We start from the raw sequence: 10,586 nt of genomic DNA, 5'->3' as shown, positions 1-10,586 counted from the left end.
TTTTTTTATCTTAGTTATTCAAGGAAATAATCTCACTGAGATTAAAATCTTTTTAATTATTATTGTAATGAGGGTGCATGTCAATATTGTGCATTCCTGTGTACGGTCCTCGGGGAGTTCAACGTGCAGATAAGAGGGTCTGATGGGACAATGTGCTTCCTTGATGTTCACCTAACCGTAAGGCATCCATAGATCTTATCCAAGGTGACGCTCTGGCACCAAAGGTCATATCTCATTATGTTAGTTAGATAATGAGATGAAAGGCTCTACTTTGCAAAGTCCACTGGGTTTAAATGGTGTTATTCCCAATAGAATAGCTTTGCAAATATTTTAGTGTGAAGACTGGAATCCTTGTTATCATAATAATAAAAGTGCTAGTGTACAGTCACACGTTCTCAGTTCTTCAGAAAGGTCACTGGAGACCTACACGAGTGAAAAACCCTGACTCTTTAAGATCAGATTAAACAGATTGCAGCACCAACGCAACTGACACGTACGTTAAAAAGCTCAATTTGCATGAGCTGGACAACAGATGGCAAAAGGCAATGCTCTTACAGCGTACACTCTTCCCTCTGAGCTTGTCACACATCCTCCAACTGTCTCTCTATGCCAAACAAAACGTTCACTTTCCCTTTGAAAATAAAGCCACCCAGAGACCAACGGACAAATCTACTGATGAATGAAACAAACAAGGAGGCCGAGTGAAGACGGCAGAGGCCTCCTTTGAGCTGACACTTCCTGGTGGGATGACAGAGTGCTCCCTGTTCTGAGCTATACATTAATTATCAAGCCATGTCTGGGAGGCATTTTGTCAAAAAGATTGATGAGGGGCCGTCAGACGGAGAACAAATCTGACTTGGCCGAGGTTAAAGGGAGGGCCCCTCATTCTCATGGGATGTATTGGTGGTAGCTGTGTAGGGTGTGTGGTGCACTGAAAGCATCCACATGAGCGTGGTATCGAAAAGACGATTACACAAGAAAGTTGTTTGATATGTGAAGAGAGGGCAAATAGTGACCACAAAGGAGTTTTATTACATAAGTCTATGTCTCATCTTCAGCGAAAGTGATGAGATGATGATGTGTTCATTGTGTGGATGGAAATTTCATCTTTAGAAGACCGCTGTAATCTTTTCTCCTCTCCACCTTATACTGTAAAGTGATTCCTTTGCAGCCTAACAAACAGAAGGGAGACATAAGATGGGGGTCCTAATTCAATCAGTCCTCATTTCAAGCAAAAAAAAAAGGTCATGCAACGGATTGTGACACTGCTTCTGCAAGGGAACTCCACATAGGTGTTAAAATTTGGGAAACAGTGTCTTCATATGGACAGCTTTTATTGTCTTGTAACAAATCCAGAAAACAACTTATAACGCACCACGTTCACCTCTGTAGAGGTGGAAACCCCTCCAACTACTCAAAAACTAAGCAAAAACACGATTTCTGCTACTTCAAACACATCCTTTAAAATCGGATTTGCTATTCAGTACATGATAGCGCTCTTTGTTTAATCAGCTCTGAGAAATTTAGCGAAAAAGATTTGAATTTATTTCCACTGCAGATGACATGAGACCTGAAAACCTTGAAACTAAACAGCAGTTTGAGGTCATGAAAAGAATTCTCTAATCAGAACAAACCATCAGAGATATGTGTGTGTGTGTGTGTAGGTGTATAAATGTGTCTGTTGAGGGGGAGAGGAGGCAGAGGTCGAGGGGGTTTGGTCTGCCATGAGGGATCATTACACATAGGGAGGAGAAAGGGAGGGAGCACAGGGACAGACGGAGAGAAGCGGAGAGAGAAAGCCTGAAGAAAGGCAGCAGAGGAGACAGAAGAAAGGAGGCGTTCGGCTGACACACAATCAAAACCGCACAAAATGCAGAATTTCACAGGCACCTGGAAAATGAAAAGCAGCGAGAACTTCGACGAGCTTCTCAAAGCTTTGGGTGAGGACAAATGACTCTTTCTTACCTTAAGGTGTGAGTTTATTCAAAGGTTTTTTTCAAACATCACTGAAAATTCAGTATTCTAGTTAGTGGGTTATTATCTTTTATTACCCCAATTAAATTGAAATGCATTACTTTGAAATAAAGGCAAGTTCAGTGAAATTGTGGTTTATAAATGTAAAAAAACAAAAGGCTGTTTAAATTGATACAAATAGAAGTCATTTGCTAATCCACATATGCCTAATTTTAGTCTGGTACTTGCTGTTTATTTTTTTTAATTGGAAAATATAGTGACAGGAGACAAATTTAACACTGGAACAAACACCGCACTTAAGCTCTAGAGGTGCACTTGAGTGGAAACAGGCTGAAGAATTCTGTCATCTGACTGTTTGCACTTCAACAGATCTGGTTAATGGTTTTTCCACTAATTTGAAAGACAGAATCTATCACGTATTGCAGGACAGCTAAACAAATCAAATAAGCATTCCTCCATGTCATCACATTGGCACTGCACTCTCAAAATTGACAACATCTGGTGATAAAAATCTCAGTTGTACACGCTGAACGCTCCGATTATTAAATCATTAAACCATCAAGTTTAGACTCTAACATCTTCTCCCGACAGCTAAAAGGTGATGACTTTTCGTTTGACTGAGATAGATGGGACAGGCATCTTCTACCTTTACTTAGAAACATGAGCTCAGATATTTTTCTTACCATCTTTTTGGCCCTAGAGGAGAGCAGAAAAAAAATGTAAGGTGACAAGTCAACACCAGACAATAGAATATAGAGAAAGCAGTAAGAAGTAGATATCTGAAATGTATTCATTTAGTCCTCTACAGGCTCATTGACACACTTTAATGTATGTATATATCAGTGGCATGGGGTGACTTCTAAACAAAGGCAAGCAGGGACAATAAAGCAGATATGCAAGGACAGAGATCACTTTGCTTTAATAGATGCTCTCTTTATGGAACACCACTGTTATGTGCTGTAGTTGTGCAGAGAGTGTAACCATGTTTTTATAGGTACAATCATACTACAGTTATGTTTTCTTTTTCGAAAAGAGGACAGCTGCGAACAAAACAATAAAATAAATAAAACCACTTGGTACCAAATAGAGTTTTAGACCGTCAGTGTCATGAGGGATTCTGTCAAAGATGGACCTTTCTGCCTGGTTCTCTTTCTTAAGGCATTTAGATTTAATAGTTAAATGTAGAGGATAGAAGAGCTGAAAAAGTTATATTGAAAACCAGGTTTTACAAATTACTGGACAACAAAAGCATAAAAAAAAACCCAAATTGGCAAATAAGATGAATCTCAAACACAGAGAGAAAACAGAGCACGCAACGAAAACCTGACAGAGGCTACAGCAAAAACACACTAAAGTAAACACACAAAATGAGGGAAAAGTAATAAGAGATGGTGAACTTAGACACGAACAATGGTGGGAAAAGAGCAAAGGAGGAAAATAAGAAACAAAGAAAACCACAGGAGGATCTAAACTACAAAACAAAAAGAAAGAAAAGACCTGGACCAAACTCACACAGGCAATGATAACCAGACATAAGGCAGCACAGAAGGTACTTAAAAAATAAACGATTGAGAATTACAACTAAAGATTAAAATAAAAAAAATTATTAAAGAAGCAACATTCAAAAACACAAACGAATAAATAACAGAACCATGAATTATACAAAGACTATGGCACTGATTGGCAGTTTCTTCACTGACACTGATTTCAGTGAAGGTCATCACAAAGATAGCCAACCAAAAAGCCTGTGTGTGCCCCTCCCCCTACACACAGAGTGGAGCAGGCAGAGGAGGACTTCCTTGGAGGACTTGTATGACTGGCTGTGGAGATAGGTGAGCCACAAAGTGCCTCATTGGGAAATTGGTGCATGCTTTCAGGTGTAAATGCCATGCTGAGGAAGGTAGCCGTGGCAGCCGCATCCAAGCCCCATGTGGAGATAAGACAGAACGGAGAGCACTTCTACATCAAGACTTCAACCACAGTGCGCACCACGGAGATCAACTTCTGTATTGGCGAAGAGTTTAATGAGGAGACAGTGGATGGCAGAAAGTGTAAGGTAAGTGAATTGACCTGTCAAAATTTGAACTCTGAAATGTACCTATGCTGAAGCTATGGATTAAAATTATGCTTTTCGACAGAGTTTGGCCACTTGGGAAACGGAAAACAAGATTTACAGCAAACAGACTCTTCTGAGCGGGAACGGCCCAAAGACCTTCTGGAGCCGAGAACTCAAAGGGGATGAACTGATATTGGTGAGTAATTTTTAAGTTTATACTCTAACTTGAAATGTGGCGACAGTGTGTGCAGCTGTGGACTATAGGGAATGCATTATACTATGGGCATTTGTCTTTTTTGAGATGATCACATTTGTTTTTCATTGTAGAAGAAAATTCAATTTCTGTGAAATTGTGGCTCCCAAACTTTCACCGTCAAGAAGGATTATCAACATTGGAGGCTGAAATCCCTCAGCAGATTAATGAACAGATGTTTGGATGTATTGCAAAGTGGGACGGGGTGTCAAATTTGGAGGTCTTTATTCACATGGGTGCTTTAAAAATCAAAACCACAGTTCAAATAGTTCAGCAAAGCATTTTTCTTAAAGGAATAGTTTACCATTTTGAGAGTTTTTTCACAAGAGTTAGAAGGTTAATATTTACCTCTATCACAGACTGTATATGAAAATGCAGTTGTAAAAAACTAAGTACACTCTTGCTGCTTTCATAGGATTTTGGAGGGAAAGTAGCAGTCAGATTCTGCTGATCAAATGAGCATGACTGGCTAAATATTAGCAAGTGTGAGCACTTCTATGAAAGCAGAAATTTGGCATTATGGTTTTTGTATTGCTTTTGCATGAAAGGGTTGCCAGGTGAAAGCCTCTTCTCTCTTCTGGAACAATGTCCATTGGACAAATAAAAAAAGTGGAGTTGTTTGGCCATGATCCACAGCGCCACATTTGGTAAAACTCAAACCATCAAAAACTCATAAACACACTTAACTGTCGAGCACAGTGGTGGAGGGGTGATGATCTGGGCACCTTATAGTCCCAGAGTGGACCATGAACTCCTCTCTGTACCAAAGTATTCTAGAGTCAAAGAGGATATGAGGTGGCCAGACTTTACCTTTGGTCCTTTTTGATACCATGCTGTGTATAATTGGCTTTTGCGTTGATTAGAGTAAACAAATCATCCAAAGCTGTTAGCTCTGACTTTGGGGACTACCCAGAAGTCCAACAGATCAATCTGTTAATAGTAAAAACAATTAGTAGCTCTATTATGAAAATCCGTATATACAGTTAACAATAGTATCAATCTTTTTATTCAGCTCTCAGAAAGTAGTCATTTTCCACAGAAAAACAGAGCAGAAGCCCAAACCGGGCAGATGGTCAAGGGAGTTCAGAAATGGGTGGTGACACCAGATGTGCAATTTTTTACCAGTTTTCTAAAATACTGTGTAGTTCATGGGAAATGTCTTTAACCTTTTAAGCCCCAACGCCCCCTGATACGGGGGCAAAAGGCAGGAGATCAGGTAGGCTTGGGGTTTAAGAGGTTAAGCTCCCATGGTTAGTTGGAGAAACCATCCATTCCTCATTTTCCCTTTAGAAGGGTGTGTCTTTAAGACATCCCATTATAATGATGCATGACTAATGATGTATGTGCATCAAGGACAAAACAAAAGCCACCCAGAACGGTTTACCTAAAACCAAAACTGTTCTTTTCTTCTTCCTTTCAGATAGATACAAATAATCATATACTCAAATATCACATACTTACTGTATATTTCAAAGGGGCAAATTAAGATTTCACTGCCATACATTCTATCAGAAACACTTCTCCCTCCCGTCCCTGGCAATCTGAAATCACTAACACAAAGCAGTTTTCCTGTAAACATCTGGTCCTGGGGTTTATTGGCCAGATGGACAACAAAGCTGTGTCCAGTTTGGCTTTGATGGAGAGCTCCTCTTTACTGGCTGTGACTCTGCAGAGAGGCAATCATGAAAACCTTTGAGATGGCCTGCTATTTGGATTGAATGCAGGTTTTCAAAGGCGTAACAAAAAGCTTTGAACGGGCCAAGTCTGTTTTTATTCAAGATGAGGGCGTGCGTGTCTGTCCACGTTGGATTGATGGACTGTAACCTAATAGGCATGTGGGAATGAATCACTGGAGAAAAATGTGATTTTTCAAAGAAAAGATCATGACTTTATGTGTGATACCGGTGGGAAGGGGGAGATCAGACAGATTCCCTGCTGTCAGTAACTTAAGCAAAACGCCTACATATTTCATCTCAGCTAATGGATTGTTTAGATGTGAAGATCTGATGTTGGAGCAGATAATAATGAGAGATAAAACAGACTGTAAAATAAAACCTACAATATGAATTGGGCTATGAGCTCAGTGGCTGTAACCACACAGTCATTACCCTGAGAAACATTATAGATAAATCTACAATATGAATACAGGCAGAATTGTCCATATAAGGTATGCTCTCTCAATTATACTGAGTGTCAGTATATTGTGAATGCACATTTGTTCTGCCTACAGCTACAGCTTTGGAAACACAGGGATTACTTGTACACGCATGGGCAGAACAGAAGTCGATCCCATTTAAAGGTGTGTATATTTCTGGGCGTTTTAAAGGGAACGATAAAGACAAATATTGAACAAATGGCGCTAAATTCAGTGTAGCTGCTTCAAAGCAGCCTTTAGAGTCTATAGTTAAATAATTATGAAACAATCCAGCTCCTGCTTTGCACACTCACGTAATTTCCTCAAGGGCCAGCGGTCTGGGGTACAGCTGCAGAGGACTGTTTAGTCAAGAAATCAATGAGTTTGAAGCAATAACATTGCATTTTGGCTTTGCCCCGTGAGGCTGTCCTTTGTGTCAGACAAATCGTCCTTACATCTGGTGGCTCCAGCTTCCTTAATGTGAATATTTACTTTTGTGTCAGCAATGATTCTCTTTCACTTTTGGAGTATTTGCCAGACGGAAAGAGATTTGAAGACGTCACATCAATAAGAAGCAGATCAATCAGACATTGTAAATATTTCATGCTTTTAATCCTTCACGTCCATTTATTTTCCTCTTATCTCATTGAATTCATTAAATTAACACTTGAGCCTTTTTTTTTTTTAATTTCTTTTTTCCAAATAAGGGAAAAGGTCAAAACCCTCCTCTGCTGCCCATCAGTAAACATGAAGCTCATTTTGTGGACAACTAAAAGCAACCACATCCCATCTTGTACTTCACAGAGGATTGATCCTTTTAGTGTAAACACACAAAATACCCCAACAACATACACATGAGGCTGACTTAAAGCACCGTGCAGCAGATGAGGAAATGAGGCTCTAGGCGAGAGATGGATGAAAGTGGAGCTTAATGAAGACTCCATGTGGTGGCTCATTGCATTTACTGTCATCTAATATGAGTGGACTATAATCAGGGCAGTCTAGTGTAAAATGCAGATGGGGAAAAAATGAGGAACCTCACGTATGTCCTCTTATTTCACTTCAAAGCCAATAAATATTGATTAGGAAAGATGAATAGAGTCTTGCATCGACTCATTTGTGATGGTTTAGGAGCTGGGAGAAACTGCAAGGCTGTCTGGTGGGGGGTTCCGGATCTGTATGTGTCCTCATGTGGGTTAATTGGTCTCATTGATCACGCTGTGGAGAAGTGCCAATGAACCCCGGTGTTACCTCCATTAATGTCTCCCTCGGCATCACGCCACGCGCCAGATGGAGTCTCCTCGGCTTCATTTTTCACAGCTCTGCTTCTTCGCCGTCCTGCCACACAGCTTTGCCTGGGATATTGATGATGTGTAGCGCTGCAGTTGGCCATAATGCTACGCCCCAGGGACTCCCATAAATCACTGGGCTTTGTCACGCACAGGCACACGCCCCTACAGCCAATATCAACCGCCCCAACGCCCACCCTCTATTCTGATATCAGTGTTTGTGCATCTGTCTCTTTTAGCAAAATATCTAAATAAAAATGATGCCATAGATGTGCGGCAGAGGATGAGCACTTTGACGATGAAATATAGTTACTACACAATACGCGGCTAAGAGTAAAAGAGAAAAGAAATAATAATCAAACAACACTTCACCGAAGTGACTTACACCTGCCCGACATTAGAGTACATTGATTAGAAGACAGGGCTTTCTTTCCAGTAATGAGCCACACTGATAGAGAAAGCTGAAGGTCCTGTCATATTACACTGCACTTTCATTCAGATACAGTTCTGAAGAAGGGCTTTATTTGCTGTTTTTTTAGATGATAAGTGGGCTGTAAAAAGCACAGTGTATTAAAGAAGAGCTGAAAGATGCGGTTTTATTTTGATGTGTCCTGAAATTTAGAAACAAAATCTAATTTTGCTTTTTAAATCTTGTTTCAGATCTTTGGAGCCGATGATGTGATCTGCACACGGATCTACGTACGCGCGTAGGAGAGGACCACGATTGTCCAAATTCAAAGTTCGCTCAGCAAATAGTCTGTCAGTGTGAGAAATTGCCAGTAATTCGTTTTCAATAGCATCTTACATTTTTGTGCAAGTCTCTATCTTAGCAGGATATTAGACGTTAGTTCTACCGCCATTTTTTGTATATATTTTTTGTTTTTAGCAAAGTGAACGTTCAGTATGATTTCTTTTATACAAAAAAAGAGCAGCAGCAGTAGGCCACATAGTAAATACTACAGGGGAAACGTAATGAAGAACTTGCTAGTGTCAAAACTTTCCCTCAATAAATTTTTTAAAACAATATTCAAGGAGCACACTGAATTCTTGGGGGGCATAATTTAGTAATTGCTTTAAAAGCGAGGTCAGCATGAACACCCTCGGGTTCTGTGGATGAGAGTTGCTTTAGACAGAGAATATACACTCACGACCACTTCATTAGGTACACCTTGCTAGTGTGCTCAAAAAAATATACAATAAAATATTCCCATCACACCACCAGCAACAGCCTGAATTGTTGATAGGAGGCAGAATGGAGCCATGCTTTCACGTTATTTACAACAGATTCCAACCCAGCCATTGAAACTCATCCGACCAGGCGACATTTTTCCTTTTATTGTCTAGTTTTGACAAGCTCATGCAAATTTTTGCCTCAGGTCCTCTTCTGGAAGGCAGCAGTAACTAACCACTTGTTACAGCAAAGGTATGCAGAACAGCATCTCTGAATGCACAACACATTCAGCCTTGAAATAGATGGGCTACAGCAGCAGAAGACCACACTGGGCATCACCCCCATCAGCTTGTAGCAGCCGCTCACTGGAGATTTTTTTATCAGACCATTCTCTAAAAAGCTCAGATGCTTCCCAGTAGGTCAGTTTCAGAAACGGATCAGCTCAAAGATGCTCAATTTGCCCGTGTCTACATTCTTTAACACACTGAGATGCTGTCATGTCATACTTCAATTAATAAATAGCTCATTATGTGCACCTAATAACCCAGTGATGGTAAATCAACTATCTAAAAGTAACTAACAGGCTTTTATGGCAAAACTGAACCCAGAATGAAGGATAGGATTGGGGCTTGGGACATAGGATTAAACATAAGTGACAATGCCAGAAATGAAAAAGGACACCGTGAACTGAACTTCTGTCTACTCAAAGGATAGTTTAATGCCAAAACACCATACTAACAATCATGTACAACATCATAAAAGAGAAGAGACATATTAAACGCAGTACAAACAATGTCTTAATGTACAATCAGCTCCCCGGGGCTTCCTGTGGTATTCTATATTAAACACAGTAATATATAAACTGCTCCAAGATTGTCTGCAGCTGGTTAGGTTACTGACCACTGCTTTTAATGGAGCTAAGGAAAGTGTCAAAGGGTGTCATGTTGCCAGGCAGCTTCTTCTCTGGACCTCCATCCTGCTTATGTAATGATCCACGTGAAAAGTATTAACAATGAAGAACTGAATGTGTTGAAGTTTATATTAAGAATATGTATATTTCTAATGTGAAACATGCTTTCCAGCATTTACTGTGATAGATATCCGTCTTCCATCTAACCTCACCTACATTATCTACAGGACCAATTCCAATTTTATTAAACTGCTGAGAGGAAAAGGCAAAATGCGTAGTTTACATCCCTCTTTTAAGGGCATACAACATTCACATTTGTACTTCAGCCACAAATACAAACAGACAAACTGTGACTGAAGGAATTATTGCTTTTTCCTTGCTCCTTAATCTGTACACAAGTCACACAGCTGACAGTCTCATACTATACATCAGTCAGTGTTTGTCGTTAGCACTTACCTTACACAAGAAAAAAAGATATAGTCTTCATAGGTGGCAAAACATCACTGAACCTGTCTTACAGATTCTAACCATTTTGCTTAAATACACAAAAAGCAGACAGTACTGATGAGACTTCAGTACTATATACATATACATACATACTGAACTTAAAAAAAATTATATATAAAAAAAAAAAAAAGGACAAATTGTTGCTCAGCTACATTCAATCATCTTAAAACCACGAGTGATGTCTGAAGACTAAAAGGTAGAAATACACAGAACTGATCCAATCATGTAGAAACAAAGACTTCAGGGATCACATGTTCAGCAGAACATGAGCCTTTGGTTTAAAAAAAAAAAA

The 10,586-nt window shown here is 39.8% G+C and overlaps 1 protein-coding gene across 1 annotated transcript; it reads left to right on the top strand.

Moving 5' to 3' along the window:
• Window positions 1-1,792: 1,792 nt before the first annotated feature.
• LOC102216060 (cellular retinoic acid-binding protein 1) lies at window positions 1,793-8,730 on the top strand. Its single transcript, XM_005743936.1, has 4 exons — window positions 1,793-1,940; window positions 3,852-4,030; window positions 4,113-4,226; window positions 8,367-8,730. Exons 1-4 carry the CDS (start codon window positions 1,871-1,873, stop codon window positions 8,415-8,417), a joined length of 414 nt encoding a protein of 137 aa, XP_005743993.1. The 5' UTR covers window positions 1,793-1,870; the 3' UTR covers window positions 8,418-8,730.
• The last annotated feature ends 1,856 nt before the right edge of the window (window positions 8,731-10,586 follow it).

This window comes from Pundamilia nyererei, unplaced genomic scaffold, assembly GCF_000239375.1.
Source record: "Pundamilia nyererei isolate P.nyererei 1_Seehausen unplaced genomic scaffold, PunNye1.0 scaffold00137, whole genome shotgun sequence".
NCBI lineage: Eukaryota > Metazoa > Chordata > Actinopteri > Cichliformes > Cichlidae > Pundamilia > Pundamilia nyererei.
The sequence above is the reverse complement of the archived record's forward strand: the minus strand, read 5'-3'. Positions and strand labels throughout refer to the sequence as shown.

What these genes read in the sequence shown, in the direction of transcription:
- LOC102216060 (XM_005743936.1), top strand. Translation starts at nt 1,871, where the DNA reads ATGCAGAATTTCACAGGCACCTGGAAAATGAAAAGCAGCGAGAACTTC. An exon ending in CGAGCTTCTCAAAGCTTTGG is followed by an intron (nt 1,941 to 3,851) that starts GTGAGGACAAAT and finishes GCATGCTTTCAG; the next exon opens with GTGTAAATGCCATGCTGAGG. An exon ending in TGGATGGCAGAAAGTGTAAG is followed by an intron (nt 4,031 to 4,112) that starts GTAAGTGAATTG and finishes GCTTTTCGACAG; the next exon opens with AGTTTGGCCACTTGGGAAAC.